This window comes from Rhopilema esculentum, chromosome 19 (genome assembly GCF_057945365.1).
Source record: "Rhopilema esculentum isolate cy_ngs chromosome 19, ASM5794536v1, whole genome shotgun sequence".
In the NCBI taxonomy this organism is placed as follows: Eukaryota; Metazoa; Cnidaria; class Scyphozoa; order Rhizostomeae; family Rhizostomatidae; genus Rhopilema; species Rhopilema esculentum.
The window spans coordinates 4,991,136-5,011,719 of record NC_142833.1 but is presented as its reverse complement, the minus strand read 5'-3'; the positions used below and the strand labels follow the sequence as shown (position 1 = coordinate 5,011,719).

Here is a 20,584-nt window from a genome sequence, read left to right as displayed (position 1 = left end):
AATTGTAGAAACTAACAGTTGTAAAGATCTAAAAATCTAAAGATCTAAAGCAGTCAATTTTTACTGGCCCCTTGCCCCCAAGGGCTATAATCCCCGCCACTTTGCCTACATTACTTCCATACAATGGGCATTCAAAACGGGGTTTTTTATATCAATAAAAATTCACAGAACAAATTTAAAATTTTCGCCCCGTAGGCCATAGAAAAACTGAAAAGATTATCGAGGGCAATGCACTCTTGTAAAAAAAGTACGAGATTTTCATCAACACTAAAGGATTTCATGGGAATTTCAGATAAAACACAACAATTGGTTCCCACCAAAGCTTTAAGAGACTTCCGCGGCGTGATTTACCCCTCAAAGATTACAACGAGAATACCACCGGAGGCAATATTCTATGACCACCTCACAAAATGACAGTAAGAAAATTAAAATCACGTTGGTAGCTTCCTAAGGGGAGTGGGGCCTTTTCATTAAACTAGGAGCCAGGGTTGCACGGAGGCACAATAACCCACACCCTGGGTACCATAAACAAGAAAGTATAATTTTGTAATCTTGTTATTGTATTTAAATTGCTATACAGCGTTCGGTGGGACTTCCGTAAATAGAGTTCCTGTCTTAGTTTTCTCCTTAAGGCGACACTCAGCGAATAAAGTGGAAACCCGCCTTTATATATAAAATGTGTGCCTTGTAGATGTCTCTACAATACCACTACAATAAACATTTCCCTTTATCGTCGCAGCCTACCACTTTTCAATGCGCTCCTAAGCCCCCCCCCCCCCCCTGCAAACAGCAATGCAACCATCAAGTCCGAGATTTCCGGGAAAACATTCTGTCCTCCTTATGAACTTTACTCATGAACCTCCTCTTGCGAAGGCAATCTTTGCTTTCCTCCTCGTGTTTCATCGAATCCAATTTGTGCAAGTGGCTGATTTTTTTGAGCCGCTTATTTCGTTTCAGGATCTTTCACCTGTGCAGCAGCTGATGCTTAATAAACAGAAGGGTAAGTTAAGTATGAGCCCTTTGTAATAATCTTACCTAGTCTTTGTAATAATCTTACCTGTCAAGGATTCCAGGAGTTTTTGTGAAGGTGAAATAGAAAAAATTCATAGATTATAGAACAAGTACTACGGCAATATTATCACCTATATGGAATCCAGCATACAGGGTTATACACAAAAGTGATTCCCAAAAGCACAATCTCTGCTGAATTTGCTGTGCGGAAATGCTGTTCAGCGGGTAGACACCTCACGCTCAGAGCCAAGTTGTTAGTAGGCACCTTTGAACACAACACCCTTTTACAAGATGCTAACAATTTTTTGAACTAGTTTTTGTCATCCTGCGAGTTGATAGTTGGGAGAGAGGGGGGAGCATGCCATGTCAAGCTATATCGAAGTAATCAAAATGTTACACCTCTTTGCTAGGACTTTGAAAATGATTGGTTTCCAAGTTGTCCAATAAGTTTTACATCAATTTCATATGGCATATGGCATCAGTTGATAAAAGCCTCAACCCCTGGTGATATCACCCCTGAACTGAATTTTTATTTGTTTTATTCTCTAAACAGTAACTGGAAATTCAATCAATCTGAGGTAGGCCTAAATCAATGTATAATATTTTCGAAGCTAACAACGAATTTTACTATAATCATTATTGATAACATACATTTGTCTTTACCTTTAGAAAAGTTTAAGAACACATAAAAGACAATTGAGGGTCTGATTGGAAGCTATACGATGGTCCCTAATATAATATGGGGGAACAAGGTTGCATAGCTATTATAAGAACAACGAACCCTCAACAAGAACTTCTCAGGAAACATCAGCCAAAAACATAAAGGGGTTTTTGGCATAAACAAATGGAGGGGGATCAGTTTATTTTTGAAATTTTGTCAGTTTCTAAAGGTTAAAGACTTTGTACTTTGCGCAATCGAAAAATGTCTGTCGGAATAAAAACTAATCAATATTTTCCCAGAAACTGAAAATTTACGAAAAACATGCTTCGGTTTGAAAAAAGGTGAAGGCCACATTTGAGCCAGAATGATTATGACCATGGGTAAACAGTTTCATTTTTCAGTGACAGTGATCCTTTTTGGGATCAGAGGTTTCGTCTTCCAGCTTTTTTGAGACCACAAAAAGTCGTTGAAGTGAATGGGTTTTCCCAGTCCAATTCACCTCATTGCAGGTTTCATGTTGATAGTACAACGCACCCCCGTCTTGTGTAGAGGCCTCCTTTCGCTGTAATCTGTACACGGTTGAATGAATTCGATCTAAACAAAGAGAGAAATCCAAAGGGCTACAAGAATTCACACAACGCGCCAAGAAGTAGACTAATATACAGTCGATCGGTTGTTTTGGTCGAAAAATGACCTAACGTATGCAACTAGTATAATCTTAAACGTGTTTCAGGATAATGAGCTCAGAGGAAGAAAAGCTACATGAATTTTTATTGGAGATACAACTTGACCAATTTTATGATTCGATCGTGCGGAAGCTGCACGTTACAAGGGTTTCCCATTTCGAACATGTGGAGGACACAGACTTGATTGAGATCGGCATGTCAAAGCCTGAACAGAGGAGATTGTTTGGACATTTGAAGAAATCAAAAAGACAGTCTTTTAAATCGTTCTTTAAGGTTTGTGATTTCTAGTTTCTTTTAGCGTGACACACGTTTTGTTTAGCGTGCTACCCGCCATACCTTTACAAATGCCGATCATGCATGGCCAGGTTATTACCAAACCAAAAATATTCTTTTATTTTGGATAACAGTTGCCATGTATTTTCATTATGTTAAGATTTTTGTATTGTTTTTGCAATAATACTAAGAAGCTTCAGTTTCGATAGGCCAAGCCTTCGAAAATCATAGAATACGTCGATTGTTTACGTTGCGTAGTAGAAACCTGCTAATGAATGAAATATTTTGAATGCATGTCGACAAGGCCTAGTAACGCCACCTCATATCTACAGTAACTGGTATCAGAAATTTTTTTAGTGCGTAATCGCTGATTTTTTGCGCAATCTTAATAGTTTTGTACGACGTCTACGATTTTACAGTCTGTACTAAATCGGTACCGTAATCCTTTTCGTATGACTCGAAAATATATTCACATGATGGAATTAAATTATAAACAGGATATGGAAATCATATCTCATCCGCAACGTGTTTAAACCGTGTTCCAAATAAACAAATCTGCATTGTGTAATTTTAAACTCTAATTATTTGATTCTATTATTATTGAATGAGTTCAGGCCACAAATGAATGATGGATTTAGCAAGTTGTATTCCTTCTTAAATTAGTTGTTAAATTGTTATTGTCAACAGACAGGTCATAGGTGTGATTCAGTTTCAGTTCAGATTATTCATCAATTAGTCCCAAATACAATTGCAAATTATGATAAATGATTTTGCATACTGTTTGTATTTAAAGTTAATTTCCTTTTTCATTCTTAGGGTTTATTTTATTATTTATGTATAAAGTCAAGTTCTAATAATCTAAAGTTTATACATTTACATACTATACACATTAACCAGAAAATTTCACCATGACAAAATTTCGGACAAGTTTTGGACCTAAGAGGGGGCCAAGCAGCCAAAGTATCATTATAGGGGGTGCTTAATGGGGCTGTATATTTAGACAAATGGGATTATGGGTGAATTGTGAGTAAAGGAGAGGCCACAATACCGATCTGCTCGACGGACTCCGTACTGGGCAAAATATTACCTATTACTGATTTCTGTGTTGTTGTTCATTCTTGTCACGTTGTGGTGTTACTTATTTACTACTATTAAATGGAATTACACTCATAAAAAATTGTACAACACTGAATCTTAAAATATTAGAAATATGCTTTTATCTTTGCTGAAAGTAAATTAAGAATTTCATTAAACAATTCAGCTGGTTTAAATATATTTGATAAAAATAGCATATCAAAGCTCTGGACTAATTTTTTCAGAGCTTGTCGTTTGTAAACCCAGCTGCACACAAAAAATGACTCAGCTTCAGCATAGGACAGATTTAGTGTTGTCTTATGCATTATATATTGGCATTATGCTCTCCTGTCCAGCAGTTCAAAATGATTCACGCTGTTGCCCAGTTGTTGGTTTATTGTCTATTTTGAATCAAAATCATTATATTAGAAATTAAAATGACAAGTGTCCTTTCCTTATGTAATGGTGTCATGAAGCTATGGGTTTCTATCAGGGGCGGCTGGGAGTAAATTTTTTTTGGTATTACTTTTTCAAACGTATGGAAAATGCATGAAAAAGGAAAATTAACAATTTCTTTATGAAGGAATTTTGAACCTCCTCAGCTGGAGGGGTATAGGGGTTTTGCAACACCCCCCCCCCCCCCAATTTGGCCCAGCCATACGTTGGGGAAATATGCATATCTTCAATTGACTCTAAACAACAAACAAAAAGTCACTAAAGACATAAATTGGTCGGGTATACACATTTTTGTAAGCAACTAAGAATCTGAGCGAATGCTGAGTTTTAAGTTAATTGGCAATTTTAGTGCTGTATCTCCTAGAAAATAAATGCAGATACTTCCTTGCTAGCATATCAAAAAGAAATCTATGAAGAGCCTGATTTCCTGTTGGTCTTTTTAAACAAACTGGAGGGCTGTAACATTTGTCTGAAGGGCTTTCGAGTGGTGATTAGTCGTGAAAAATATTTGGCGGCCCCTTCCTCTGAGCCACCATGTGGGCCCGTTATTAGAATCGCGATTGTAATAACGGAAACCACTGCGTGAAAGCCCTCTGAACACATTCAAGGTTCAGTTCAGTTCATCGTTCATTTCAAATGCCTTTACATAAGCAACTTGCAACATTTTGAATAGCTGCAGTTTACAAATGTACAAATAAAATTTGAAAGGATGCAGGCTAAAAATTTATTATAGAAAAATACATGACGAGATATATCTGGCACGGTCTTTCAGTTCGAGACGTTGCTAATGAGTTAATTCCACCTGTTTCAAAATAATTAGAGATACAAAATAATAACACTTTGAACACCCAGACGATGGTCATTCACTTGATCTTTCACAACACGATTCATTTTGAAACAGCTAACTTACAAGCAAAATCATAAAACAGCACTGGCAAAAGGTAAATGGCCGCGTTATTAGAATCCCAGAAGTAATAACGGGGCTGCTAGGCTCCTTTATTTCAAGGACTAAGAACAATTGAATTTTACGTCATCGGTGAGTCCCGTGACAAAGACTTTGCTGTTTCCGTTATTAGAAACGCGAAAGTAATAATGAGACCGGGAGCCTCGAACTAGCTTTGAACGATTTTGAAATACCATTGAAAAACAAAATAGGCTTCCTGTGGTTAAGGATTAGCAGGTAATTATCATCCCCTTCAGATGAATAGAGGACAGATACCATATTATTTCTACGTCATTGGTTGTGTCTAGCAGATGAATGCACCAAACTGATAAAGACTTTGGAAAAAGTGTTATTACAGTAATAACGGTAATAACACTGCCCGCCGCCCCTGGTTTCTATGGCAAATATATTTACTTATAATCTCCAGGAGTAAGTTCATGTTGGCAGAAGTATTTGGTCAAAAGCCACCAGTTTGCTCACCTTTTAAAGGTTTCTTGGTGATACTATAGAGAATTCACCATCCCAGTACCCAAACCAAAATTTTATAATTAGCTGCCAGAGCCTGTGTTCAAAAATCAATATTTTTGTTTGGTTTTTTTACTTTGCTGCCAACTTCCTCTCTGGGCTCTAGAAATAAGGTACAAATTTAGCAAAAATATTGCTCCAATTATGCATCATATTTTCTCTATCATATACATTCTGTTAAATCACTGCATTATGCATTTATTGAACCCATTTGAAAACAGCCATGCATAAACATTTTTCTTTCTTGCATTTTTAGAAGTCTATCAAAAAAGATTCTGAAAAAGGGAGACAGTCAGCTTCACCTCCTAAAGATCTGAACATAGAATGCCAACAACCATTAGATGGTAACAATCCGCTTTTGGTTGCTCGCAACAACATACAGCAAGGCCTTAAATGTTTGATACAACAGAAAGACCTTGTCTTAGGAGATTTCCTTGGGAAAGGAGCATTTGGTTATGTGAAAAAAGGTGTTTGGACATCAGACAAAGGTTTAAAGGTAAATGATGCTGTAACCTATTTCACTCATTTGCTATAGCATCTGTGTTGTTGTTAATTTTTTGCAAGGCTGCAAATGTGTTCAAACAGGAACAGGAAATTATAGCTAAATGTTAGTATTGAAAAGCATTGAAGTTTATAGAAATTGTCATCATACCACCTATTAATAAGATTTAACAGGCCATGGCACCCTTAGTTAATAAATACCAGGGTTTACCACATGCCCTGAACTGCTATATTTATGTATTACTATTAAAAGCCATATTTCATTTTCCAGAAGGCTTTACACTTCCATTTCCAAAAAATCGAACTTGCACCATCTTAACTGTATTTGATTAATTGTGTCTCACAGTTTGTATATGAAAGTAAGTAGGTTGAACACTTTTGCATAGATTTTCCAATTTTGCTTCAGAGACTTGCCATTTTTGTTTCTGCCCATATCCTATATTGGTTTTGAAGTACCCTTGATTGGGTTTGTGGGTGTTTATAAAGCTGGTTTGTCTTGGAATCAGGAATTACTTTTTGCTAAATCAATTTTCTTATCACCTTATTCAGGTAAATGTTGCAGTAAAATGTCTTAAGCCAAATCATGATGAAGCCACTGTTCTGCTACAAGGTGAATTCATCAAGGAAGCAAATGCCATGAGTAAACTTGACCACCCTAACCTCATAAGGCTGTATGGAATTGTCCTCACTACACCAATGATGCTGGTATGTTTACTGTTGCCTACAAACTTTTCAAAAATGATGAAATTCTTTCTTGGATTACACCTTGATATAGTACAAGTGGTTGCTTGTATTTGAGTGGAAAATTTTTTGTCCTCCCATGTACATTTTTCCTGATAAGAGTCCTTACTGCTTGTGAAAGTATTTCCCTTCCATTGGTGAAAGAATATATTTTATAAACCCTTAATGTACTCATAAGGTGTTGGTCAAATCCAGGTGTAATGAATAAATGTTTGGCATTTCTGTTAAAGTCTGTTGCAATGAATGAATGAATGAATGAATGCTTCCTTCTTACAACTTATTTAAGTTGATAGTGCAAATCATGATCATCAATTGTTATTCTTTAGGAGTTCTTCTGGAGTTTCTAAGTGCATTGGACATAAAAATAATACATTTTACCCTTAATTACCCCCATTTTGCACTTTAGAATCAGTGGTGGACACTTAGTCAAATATTGATGCAGAGGGAGGGGGGCAAGTCTATTGTTTTGATAAGATGATGTCACATTTTCACATTGCCTTAGATCAAAAGATTATTGTCCTCCAAAATATCAACTGCCTCACCTCACCCCCCCCCCCTGGTGTCTGTCACTGTTTAGATTGTATGATATGGTCATCAAGAAGCTGAAGATATATTTGGTATTGGGTCAAAATAATTTAATCAAATTCGCAGAGAGTACATTCTCCTTCCTTCTTGAAACAAATTAAAGATGTCATCTGTTTCTTTTTACAGAAATGCCCTTTTCCTTATCATGAAACGTTGAAATTTGGGTTGAGGGTAGAAAATAAAGCATGCAAGCCCACCTTTGAATCATTCCTTAGTCTTAAGCCCAAATTATGAAAACCTGGGATTCTGGAGGGGCCTTTGAAAGCAGGGAATGAGGGCCTTCAATGATTACATGCATTGAGTTATCCTGCTCTTCAATCTGAGTACACTGATATATTTTAGACTCAGTACTATTCAGTGGCAGAGTCATGACCCCCCTCCCCCCCCCCCCACTTTTCAGAAAGCTGGTCCTTTTGATTCTCTGAGAACTCTTTAGAACTCTTTATAACTCTATAGCGTCCATTGCCAACGGTAAATTAAATTACATTTCTTGGGAGACATGGGATGTTGTGTTTCCTACAAGAGAAAATGGTTGCCATGGGAATAAGGGCGTGGTCAAAAGGCGTGGTACCGGACCCCTTTAACCCGGGCTAGAGCCGGTACTGGTAATGTTCTCCAAAGCCTCTGATGCAAAGCTGCATTTCTCAATTGTTTCAACTATTACCGTATCATATGAGTCAAATACGGTAGTGATAGAAGCTATCTACAGTATTCATTATTAAAATAGTAGTTTATCCAGAGACCAGTTTATCCTGAGGTGTATTGCGTGACTCTATGTGAAATAGAAACCGCATTGAATGCCTTGTTTGAGTTAATTGTTAATATTGATTTTTAGCCATAAAGTGCTATTTAATATCATTAACAGGAAGAGAATTTAAACGTGTATTAATGGCCTAAGCAAAAGTAGATAAGAGAAGACCCAAGCTCTAATTAAGATATCTTTTAGCATTTCTATCTTGTGTACACGATAATTAAAACGATCAAAACTGATTAAGGTTGACTAGTTTCGGCTTTTGTTTTTGTACTAGTTCCGTGTTTACTTCTATTTCCTCGTTCTTTAGAAGTTATTTGTCTAATGCAGGTCAGTCTCAGTCAGCATTCGACAGATACGAAAGGGTTTCAAGCCGTCTTTCAATCAAGAATTGACCAATCAGTAAGTGTGATTTCAGTCACACACTTCTTGATTGGCTAATATTGATTGGCAGATGGCTTGAAGGCAATCTGTCTCGTTGTGGATTGGTTAACGAGAACAATGGCTGGAACAATAGCCTAAACACGATTCCAGCGCTCCGCCATATTTTTTTCAATGCGATAAATTAAAGGGGGACTGGAAATAATAAAAATCTTTTTGTTCTTATAACCAATCAACGTCGTGACAGATTGCCTTTAAGCCAAGTATATTTCTATCTGTCGATTGCATTATCCTAGCCCACTAATATGCATTATCAAATTGCTATCCAATCCTTATCTTAATCAAATTTTGGATTTCGTAATCTTTGATCTCATGAGATCGGATTCGAGACATTTCTTTAAGTTCATTTTGGTTTGTTGAATTCTAGGTTACAGAACTTGCACCAGTTGGATCTCTTCTTGCCCGGTTGAGAAAAGAGCCTGAGAAATTCATGATCTCAATCCTGTGCAGTTTCGTTGTGCAAATCGTTTCTGGGATGAAGTATCTCGAAGAGAACCGATTCATTCATCGCGATTTAGCCGCAAGGAATATTCTGTTGGTTTCCTACGAAAAGGTGAGATCGAATCCGAGGCTTTTCTTACCTGGGAAGATCTTGTTCTGAACGAATTTTTTCCAATGAGTTTCCTTATGGTGTTCTGTCTCGAGATTTACTGGCCATTACTTTCTTGTTGATTGATCTTTAGTATTCCTCCATTTTAAATTAGTTTTTTCCTCTAAAAAGCGAGAATATAAGGCTTAGGGAACCTTTGCTTTGATACGAAGTCACATTATTTGAGTATACTGAACCTTTTTGTCTGACACTCTTCAGAGTATAAAACATCAGAACATAGAACGAAAACTCTACGCTAGTTGTTTACGCTACGAAATATCTATACTCAGTTGTTTATTGATACCAAACTGTTTTAAATTCTCTCATTTTCTTATATCAAATCTGTGTGGTGCAGAATCTAATTTCAATATGGTGTCGACCAAATGATTAAACTTTTTAGCATGAATAAATCGTTTTTTTTAGCATAAATATATAATTGAGCTATAGGTCTTTTGAAATATATTTTTATTGCGTTTTTTACCTTTAGTTAAGGAGAAGTTATAAATATGTTTGCCCTTCAGATATCTGTGGCGTTAACATTAAAAAAATTCTTCTAGCAAGTTTTTCAGTGCTGCAGTTTGTTACCCAGGAGTCTTTCTTGTATCTTCACCACAAAGAAATCTTACGAATTCTAAGAACTGAAAAATTGTGTTTGATTCATCTTTTTATGTGTCATGTCTTAGTAAGCGGTGATTATCTGTCATATGTTATGTGTCAGATCTGTCTGCTGACTTGTCCTTTTGTTGACATTCTCTGTCTTTTCTGCCAGATAAAGATCGGTGACTTTGGTTTGATGCGTGCTCTGCCTTCTGATGCAGACTACTATGTCATGCACCCCAAAGGACTTGTCCCCTTTGCTTGGTAAGTTCCCTGATTCGTCTGTTCCCTATCATTCATGATTTCATTGGTTTTCTGAGCACTGGAGATACAACCCGAAGTAACTCCTCCATAGAGATTACCAAGGAGTGCATTTTAAAGAATAAGAAGAGTTTCATTTGTCTTCATGTTCTCTTTCAAGACCAAACATAGCAGATTATTATGTATTTATTCAAGGCTTTTTTTGCTTATACTAGTTTGGTACCAAACGCTAATATCCCTGTTTAAGGTTTTATTTCTGTAATTTGGAAATGACAGACCCTATAAACCACTTGATATTTAGGCCAAGCTAAAGCATCATTTAGCAGGTTCTCATCTTGTGTCTTTGTTTATTTTTGTTTATTTTTTAACACATATGAAAAAGTAGACATTCTGTTGCCCATGACAAGCGCTCTAACTTATAAGCACTTCCATATGTAAATATCATATGGGGATCTCACCTTAATTTCTATTTCGACATAGATTATCAAGTACTTTCCAGGCTCAAAACATATGGCACCAATCATTTCTACATCGTCTCGTCCTAGGCTAAAATTGTTCCCTTCTTTATTGCAGGTGTGCAACAGAATGCCTCAAATACCGGAGGTTTTCTCATGCTAGTGATGTCTGGGCCTTCGGGGTTACCTTGATAGAGCTTTTTTCATATGGACAAGAGCCCTGGCCAGGACTCAATGGAGCAGAGGTATGTAATCTTTGTTGACATTGCTTTTACGTTTAATGTCATGACTGTTCTTACAAGGGTTCCGAAGCAAAGTTGAAAATGGGGGGATGGGAAGCCAAGGGCAAATTATAGAGCAATAACAAGTGAATTTCCAAAAACGCTCTGTTGTTTTGTAGAGGAGGGAAGGCTCGGCAGATCCCTGTGTTACAAGTGAACATTCTTTTTCAAATTTTTTATTTTTGAGGTTTTCTAACCGAATTCCGCTTTTGTGATAGCAATTACTTCAACTCAAATGAAATCTGGTTCTCCATCGTAGATCCTTGAGAGAATCGATGCACCGAATTTCCTTCGGCCTGAAAGACCAGATCATTGTCCTATCGAAATATATAGAATCACAAAAAGTCATTGTTGGTGTGACAATGCAGAAGAACGGGCAAGCTTTGAGGCATTGGAAAAGATGTTCCTACAGGTTTGTTATCCCATTTTAAACTTTCTTCTGTTCTATTATCAAAAGCATGGATTTAATTACAAGGTGCTGTGCAGCTTGTATACTCTCTGATGGACACTTCAAGCTTTTTGATGAAGACCATGGTCTTCTTTTTGCAGTCACTTGTAGAAAACAACAAACTATGTACTATATTTTTTGCAAATTGCAGGTTCTACCAAAGGAAACTCGCGCAACCTTTGATCACCATACTGATGTTCCTAGCCAGATCTCATTTCAAAACGGTGATTTACTGACGATTATCGAGTCAAGGTATTCTTCTATCATTAGATCATATTCTGTGAATAGAGACATGAAACTCTTAGCTTGCTTTTTCACCCCAATTTTCTCTAAGTACCAAAACGCCTCATGACTGAACTTCCCATTTCTTTGTTGTCAATTACCCACAGCGAAGTTGTTGTTTTTGTCTGAAACATTCCTCAAGTGAGTGACTAAACCTAGCCAAACCTAACGCTTGCTATATTTTTTGTAGCCATGGTGGTTCATTTGTCAAAGCCCAGAACCGTAAAAATGGCAGAGTTGGTTACATTCCCGTCGATCTATTTTCTAGTTCATCCACAGGTGAGGTCTTCTTCATGATATCACAATCTTCGTTTTTGAAGCTTATTGTGACTGATCGAAAATGTTTTTGCCTAAGGTCTTATTCTGAAGACGTTATTTAGTTTGCTTTAGCAGATAAACATTTGCAGCAATCGTGGCTGTTTTTGCTTTAACTGTCGTGATTACATTTAAAGTCTTTATTAGTCGTTTACTCTTACAACACGCCTGTGAGATTTTGCTGCTTCGTTTCTTGTGTGTTGAGTATATATGATCTTCTCTAGTAAACCTTTCTTTTAGCATCTGGAATGCTGTAAACTAAAAAATCACTATCTAGGAAACGAAGCGTTTTTAATTTGCAAATAATTTTTTTACTGCTTCATAACTATTTACAATTGATGTCGTCATTTTCCAGGCAACAAAATGGCAGATATTCTTCCAAATACACGTCATCGAAGGTAATTGATTTTTAGACTTCATCTTATTGTGTGAAAGATACCTATTCTGAAACTTCAGTTAATTTTTCAATGAATTGGCTTTAGTTTATGACAGAGACTCCAGACGTATTTATATGACTGTTTCTTGTACATGCTGGCTGTTCTTGTAGACTTTAAATCTCGGTCTTGCTCTTACCTAATCACGATAAAAATTTGTTTTTCTTCAGTCTCTCTAAAAGCAAATCTGGAAAAGAGACACTTTCAGTAAGAGGCCGACTACTAGAACCAGGTAATAATCTTTTCTAATCAAAATACTTCCTTAGTCAACACACTCCCACTCTTTGCTTCGCTCTTCGTATTGATCTGACGATCCTGAATTCATAATTAATGAAAATTGGTTTAAAGAAAAAGAACGCACGAGTTAAAGAAGAAGAGAATTAAAGTGGTATATAAATAGCTATAGATTTGCTGGTGTTTTTAGATATTGTGCGAAATACTATTTCCCTGGTAATGTTTTCTCATATAAGCTTACCTTGAGTCGTTTTCATGATGAATGCTTATTTCCTATACGGGGTTCAAAATTGAACACTATTGGTGGAGTAAATCTGAAAATATGACAAGGGTTTTGCTGTTGTGGTAGTGGCAATTTTGTCCAAAAAAGGATTAAAGTATACCTATGTAGAATGTTTTTAAATGTATATCCATGTTTATGAAAATCCGATAAAGAACCTGCAGCCAATTACGTTAAAGCTGCTGAGACGGTAGAAGCTGTCAAAATAACGCTCAAAAATTGGGGGGGGGGGTGACAAGAAGATCAGTCATTCCAACCTTCATGGTGCGAGGATGGCGCGGTGGTTAGGGTTGCTGACTAGACATCCAAGGGTCCGTGGTTCGAGTTCCTACTCTGACTAAACATTCCCTCAGAGTGAGAAGAGTCGCCTGTTCTTTATAATCCCAGGCGTGGGAATCACGAGATGCGGTCACATAAAAAGGAAGGACCAGGACACTGCTCGATAAGCAATGGCATTTCAGTGTCCTAAAATTACCTTCTAAAACTAGCTTGCAAACAATACAGCAATACAGTACAACAAACCTCCAGGACTGTTAATCCTTAAATGTCCAAAAACAACGCTTGAATAGCAGTCTGTATTTAAAGCTATATATCGGTCTTATAAGTTAAGATTTATATTTGATATTTCTTTGTTTTTTCCAGTAAGTTGTACTTTAGTTTGTCGATATAAATTGGTGGAGATCCTAACTGTTGCTTTATAAAATCTCTTACTGATGACATTATGCATGGTATGATATTTCTCAGATTCTTTCTGAGAAATCATTTTTCTCATTTTACTCATTTTTTTCAGATTCTTTCTCGGTTGCAAGTCGTGGCAGCTCAAGCAGCTCAGGAAGTAACTCTAGTTCCGAAGTGACACCAGCGAAACACCTACACAATGTGATCCATAGTAAACCAAAGGATATCCCGTTTAAACGCCAAAGCACGTTTTCGTCCGGTGTCGGATCAAGTGGACCCTCGTGTGCCAGTAGCTATAAGGATGAGTCGGCGGTACGTGGTGTTAGTGAATCCGACTACGGTTCGCAAGAGGATTCTTCCTCGCTCTTTTCAAGGCGGTCGGAAACTCGTAACAGCGTTGACGATAAATCTATCGGTTCATATGCAAATACGACTGTGATGAGAGGGGAATCTATTCCGTATGAAAACGTCGTCTTGGAAAGCGGCTCCCCTCCAGTCATTCATTCCCGCCCTATTTCGATTCCGAACCGCGAAATTGATAGGCCAAGTACGTCTGGGGTTTCTCGTATGTCTTCACATCCTGTCAATGAGTTTCCAACAATGACTTGTGCAGCTCAGATGTTGTCTTTGCCATGCCATACTTACGAAGCAGACGCTTCTTCTAACGATTCAGCCCTTTCCGCTGAAACTGCTCTTAGTGGCGTACTTTCAAGCTCCGCTCCTACCACAAGAAACGAGATGAAAGTAATCCGGTCAACTCTACGAAAACAAAAAAGCGAAGTTGAAGACGAATTTTCGCGCAAATCATCATTTGGGTCGTACAAGCAACGAAAATCGGTGACGCGAGGAGAGGGTATATCGAGTCAATTTGCAGATAACCTTATTTATGAGTATATGAAGCCGGATGATACTGCGGAGGAACAATACGAAACTATGGGGGAGAGTTCTGCCGCCTTTGATTCTGGTAACATTGAACATGATGCATATGAGAATTTTGAGGTGCGCCATATAAAATCAACGTCTATCAATAATCAGTCTCGTGAATTATGCTACGAAAACCTGCCTCTTCGACAACAGACTGCAGAAATCGACATTAGGCCAATTTTACCTAAAAAAACCTATCGGTCGCTGGACAGTAGCGCCCCCGTTCCACCAAGGACTTATCGCCGCACGGTGGAGAGTGTGGTAACTCGGAGATTAAGTAATATAAGAAAGGAATCCTACGAAAATACACCAATTACGATTCCGGAAAGAACTTATCGTAAAGACAGCGGGGCTGTGCCAACAGTTGTCCTACCTCCAAGAACGTACAAGCAAGGGTCTGTCGAGCAGTATGAAAATACTGATTTTTCTCAAACCTGCCGGTCATCGGCCTCTTCTTCCTATGAAAATCCCGATTTCAGCCGCAGCAGTATAACTGCGACATCCGAATCTTCGTATGAAAACTACGATTTAAACGCACTTTTTAGGACTTCGCCAGATACAAGTTACGAAAATTACGACATTCGCGCGTCTCTTGATACTCCGCCGCCTTTGCCGAAGAAGAAGTCGAGTCGAACGGAAAGCGAGTGCTCTTCGTCGGTTGATGACGGGGACATGCGAGCTTCAAGTCGAATTGGCGTCGAAGAAGCGATTGTTGAGTTAGCTAATACCGAATTTGATAAAGATAGCAACGAGTGTAGTGCTTCACGAACAGTGCAAGTCCAGACTGAAGTCTGTGATTCGCAGAATTGTAACTTAATCGATGATTCACCTATTCATAAAAAGTTGCAAAACAAATATGTCACTATTTGGGATGGACAGGAACATACCAAGGAGGATGACGACAATAGTGGTAGGTTTTGACATGTCTTTGTTTTGTTTTTATTGTTATTTTTTATCTTCATTGCTGACATCTATTATTTATATATATATTCCCACAGTTGAGTACAGAAGATGATCAGGGTGTCCCAAAACATGCTTTGGCGGGCATTGTAGTTTCAAGAGTTATGACGTTTTTCTTCGCCATATTTGAATGAGGTTCTGATTCCTTGCGTTGCTTTGTTTATTTCACTAGTCCTATTTCATTACGATGGTGATAATAATGATCATACCATTCGGTATTTGCCATTAACTAATGATGAATTTAACGGTCAAACGACGCATGAATGATGGCCTGCACGAAGGCAAATGAATGGTAGCTGCCACGAATTTTCCCGATATCAGATTGCTTTTAAGATTTTAGAAGGTTGCTTGTCTGTATAAAGTTGTTTCTCATAAGGGCACAGGTACTGAAGGCCGGTTTTTAGCGTAATGAAGCTCTTTTGATGCTAAGCGCACAAATAAGCGTTAGGTATGAAACACAATCCCAGATCTTAGAACCCAAATCTATGGAAGACGGTCCCACCAGGGAGTTTTGTTGATATTCAGACAAAAAGAAGATCATGAAAACTTTTTTATTTTTATGTTTGTTTGATAGTGAATTTTTATCACTTCAAAAGCGTGATCGAATTAGTGATTGCAAGTGTGATTGCAAGTGTGATTGCAACAGTGATTGCAAGTGTGATTGCAACAGTGATTGCAAGTGTGATTGCAACAGTGATTGCAAGTGTGATTGCATTTGATTGCAACAGTGTTTGAGACGTTAACTGTAGTCAACACTTTCTCGGTTCAATTTAGATCTTTCATTTCCAGAGCCCATTAAATCTTCCAATAACGAGGTAGCTACTGCTGAACTTGTTCCGGTCAGTGAAAGACATGGCTCGGGCCAGAACCAGGACTGCCAAGAAGCAGAAAAGAATCGGAGTTTGTTGAATGCCCTTCTTAGTCCGCAAAGACAAAGAAGCCCAAAGTTTGGCCGAGCGCAGAGCGAAGACACTCCCGTTCCGCCACCACGAAAGAACCGGGAGAAGTCGGCACGAAGGCATACAACAGGTGCACTGTCGGTGGCAAAGGAGCAGAAGACTGCAGAAAAGCTGCAGGATGAAGATTCTGAATCAGAGCTGTACGATTCTACTTTGAGCAACGATACAAACACTGCTGAATCAACAGTTGGTTCGCCTTGCTCAATAGAAGAAAATCCTGAAGCTCCTCCTCTGCCACCAAGGATTCCGTCTGAAATGCAGCTTCAGCGTGAGGACTCGGATTATGTTAACATCGATGTAGAAGATGTGATCGGGATTGAGACTGATGAGACTGAACCTGATAGATCTACTGAAGACCAGCAGAAACCTGACGAAAGTGGAGTTGTTTATGAATGTGCTTCAACAATAAGCAATGATCTGACGTCTGACTTAGGTGCTTCGACTTCTGACAAAAATGATTTGATTGAAAAGGAAAAAGTTGGTCCGACCAAACCAAGCACTGGAAAAACAAAGCTACAGAGGATCAAAAGTCTTCTTTCTGGAAAGGTGAGGTGTTTTCCTGGACCATGATAAATATTTCCGCAGAAGGAACATAGGCTTTCTGTTATACGTTTTTGTTTCATTGTTTGGTTGTTAATAGGTTTGAGATTTGACTAACTAATTGACTCACTAATTGATTGAGTTATTGCTTATCATATCATGTGATTTAGCCAATACTAATTGACAGGCTATGTTATTTAAAACATTGCTAATTGACCAAAGAGAGCTTGTTTTTCACAATCATTATTTTTGTTCCAGAATGAGAGAGAATTTTTTTATTCATTTTTAAACTCATTTAATCACGCGATTTTGCTAATCAGTTTGTATAAATACAATAAGGACCGGATTTTCAAATTTTGGGGCTCTTGACTTTTCTTGCTGTGTGTCCCACTGCCCTCTAATTAAACACATTAGCAACTATGAAAACAGCCTTTCTTGCAATTTTGTGTAGAGATCTGGAACAACTTATCAACATATCTATCCTGGAATGGTCTGCTTGGAAATTTTAATTTTTTTCATCACTTCAAAGGTCTCGACGCAAGATGATAGCAAAACTCGGTCAGGTGCCTCATCTTCAAGTCAGTGTGGAAGCGAGGCGTCTACAATTAACACCAATAGTGAAGATGATGACGATGAAGAAAAGATGAGATATGTTCTGCATTTTGTAACTCCAGTTTGAGCCAGTGGACCTCCAAAGGGTGACTTGGGAAACCATCTTGCTGAGGCTCGTCCTGCAGAGCAAGTTTATCTAAAAGATATAAATACAGTTACGCAGTAATAATGATGTTCAAATCTTTTTTGTCAAGTGTGAAACACTAGATAGATTTTTGAATTATGGATTATGGCCCTAATAAGCCATAAATTAAGATGTTACAATCTATTATTACGAAGTGTGTGTGGACCATAAAAATAAATAAATTTGGATGGAAAACATATTGTTACTTGTCATTTTATTTTATATTACATTTCCATTAGTAAAATATCGATGACTTTGATGTATTATACATCTTCACAAAATTTAGTTTTACTATGTTTACAGGTAATTCTTATTGTTTTAGAGTTTTATCTACTCTGCAGATTTCAAATTTTAACTTTTAAAATTCTGTTTTAAACTTCCTGTTTTAAGTTCACTCAAACTTCAAATATTGAAACAATATAAGATAAAAATAGGAATGTTTCATTTTTTCATTCAATTTGTAAATAACTTAATTTGATTCGCCCTAGATTTAAAGTTCATTTTTTTCAAAATACAAATCTTGGTTTGAAGTTTATGTTCCCCGTCTTTAATTCAAACTTCAATTATTGAAACAATATAAGATGAAAATAGGAATATTTCCTTTTTGCATTCAATTTGTTAATAACTTCATTTGATTCGCCCTAGATTTAAAGCTATATTTTTTCAAAATACAAGTCTTGGTTTGAAGTTAATGTTCCCCGTCTGCGATCTTCTACTTCTTGTTTAGTTGCTTTGGATAACGTTGTAAATAAAGCATAGTTTTTCTTTCGTTACCTTTAAAATGCCGTCTTGAAATGCAATGCGAATATTCAAATGTTTTATAGCATCTGATAAGTGTATAGGAAATATTTTTTATTTTAAAGGAGATTATTGAACTTGTAATTGATTGTGCACCAATATTGTTTAGAAGTTAATTGTATGTGCATATCATATTTGAAACGTATTTAGAGTAAATAATGTTATTATTTTTGTAGGTATTTGAATGCTAAGCAATTATTTTATTTTCCTATGATTTTGCACTTTTGTTAGACGCACACACATTCGACTAAACCACGTGTATTGTCCTCAATTTGCCACATGGTATGCCTTACCATTCTATATAGAACACATCACCTGAGCAGACAATTCCAAACGACATATTTTCAGATGTGATCGTTGCCCTTGGACAAAAGCCCTATGCATTTCATTCAACAACAGCAAAAAGTGTTTCCAAAAATGATTGAAGAGATTTTACAATTAATTTTAAACATAATTTATTATTTAATTTTTTATTGCCTATTAATTTGTCTGAGCACTGTATAGCAATAGTTGTATCAAAGGTAGAGTTTGCAGTTTTGAATGATATGAATAATTCTGTATGATCGTAAGCTTATAATTTTCAATTTCGTTAATCACTGGAATAATCACAGAGTTTGTTGTTGACATTATCTTAGAATACAATGTCGGTTATGTGAACAATCGTTGTGTTTTCGATGATATTAGGAACAAAATTACAGTCTGTTATCTTTCACGTACCCTTCATACACTGTTGTGCAGGGCCCTTTTAAACGTACTTTCAACGTTCTAGCTTAGGGGGGGGGGGGGGGGCAATTGCTCTCTAGGCTCTGCGGCCATCTATTGTTTAAAACAATGGGGGTATTGTCCTCCTATCTATAAAAAAGGCTTGCCCACAAAGCCGATTTCTCTTTCGAAAAAAGCAATGCTGTTGTAGTTACCAAACCTACAAAAGAATTTCAGGTTTTGAACAAAGCTTGCAATCAACTTTAATTCGGACAAAGGAACTTGAAGGGTTTACAATGCCAACTTTTCATAGTTTTTTAGATCTAAAGTTCGTTGAAGCTGATTAAATAGCCAATTACTTACTTTTCGGTCGCGATACTTCGTCATCTTAAAGTGTCCACCAGATTAAGACGATTTGAAGGAGAAGGGAACAGTTTTCAAGTAATGCAATGGTTTAAGTCAAGATACTGGAAAAGCCAAGAGTCAGCAACAAGGAAAACTTATTTATAGAAGACCCTAGTTAATATATAGATTTTGGAGCATTGTGACTTGCTAAAAAGGATACGTTATTCTGACATGTTATACTCGGAAGGGTGTCTGTTTAAGAAGGAAACAGAAACTCAAGACAGGCACCGCGGAGCGTTGAGAAAAGTGGGGGGTCTAAAAAACCGTATAAAAAGAGGCTTTTCTGGTAGTTTGATACTTAATATTTGGCATTTTTTGCATAAAGCCACCCCCCTAGCCCCCTTCTCCGTGGTGCCTGCAATACCGTATTCCTTACGAGCATCTATGTAGAATATCATCAGGCTACTGAGGTTAATAAATAAATAAATGTACAAAGAATTTGTATAAAGAAACAAATAAACTCGATTGAGAGCATTTGGACATTTGTTGGGACTGCCACTGCAAACGCCTTGCAAGCAGCTACGGATTGGTATTACTTGGACGTGTAGATAATGCTAAGAAATACAGAGAAAACTAGAGAAGGACGTTGCCAGTAATATTACGCAATGATATTGTCGAAGGGGTCTGTATACATGATTTAGAAATAAAACATTTTGAAACTACTGAAGATTTGGCCAAATTATAGAGTATAGCAGCAGAGACAAATTGAAAGAACTCTCTGAAACAATTTCTTGCATTGCATATGAGAAAATAAGTACATGCACTGCAAGCTGTATAATTATGACCTACAATAAAAAACTACAGTAAAGAACGATATTTAATATTGCTAACCTACAAATACAGAAAATTCCGTATGATACAAGTGTAGGAGTACAAATGTTCTAATAACGAACAGACAGCTTTAATGGAGACCCCAAAATCTAATCGTGCAAACGTATTATTTGGGAAAGGCAAAATAGTTTAAAATCAGTTTTCGACCTTCCTGTCTTCGGCTGTTGGGTTCCTGAGAATATGGCGGTTAAATGCTTATATTTGTTAATGAAACGAAAACTGGGATA

At 37.2% G+C, this 20,584-nt stretch overlaps 1 protein-coding gene across 1 annotated transcript; it reads left to right on the top strand.

The window, feature by feature from the left end:
- The first annotated feature begins 2,261 nt into the window (after positions 1–2,261).
- On the top strand, positions 2,262–18,041 carry LOC135688191 (uncharacterized). The gene is made up of 14 exons (XM_065204922.2): positions 2,262–2,631; positions 5,886–6,125; positions 6,680–6,835; positions 9,016–9,201; positions 10,007–10,098; positions 10,669–10,795; positions 11,091–11,243; positions 11,431–11,531; positions 11,752–11,840; positions 12,232–12,274; positions 12,481–12,542; positions 13,615–15,336; positions 16,176–16,891; positions 17,415–18,041. The coding sequence occupies exons 1-14, from the start codon at positions 2,410–2,412 to the stop codon at positions 17,562–17,564; spliced, it is 4,059 nt and encodes a 1,352-aa protein (XP_065060994.2). The 5' UTR covers positions 2,262–2,409; the 3' UTR covers positions 17,565–18,041.
- Positions 18,042–20,584: the final 2,543 nt, after the last annotated feature.

Excerpts from the sequence above, each read along its gene's own strand:
- LOC135688191 (XM_065204922.2), top strand. The coding sequence starts at position 2,410 with ATGAGCTCAGAGGAAGAAAAGCTACATGAATTTTTATTGGAGATACAA. Across the intron at positions 2,632-5,885 it reads CTTTTAAATCGTTCTTTAAG|AAGTCTATCAAAAAAGATTC; the intron begins GTTTGTGATTTC and ends TTGCATTTTTAG. Across the intron at positions 11,532-11,751 it reads CTGACGATTATCGAGTCAAG|CCATGGTGGTTCATTTGTCA; the intron begins GTATTCTTCTAT and ends TATTTTTTGTAG.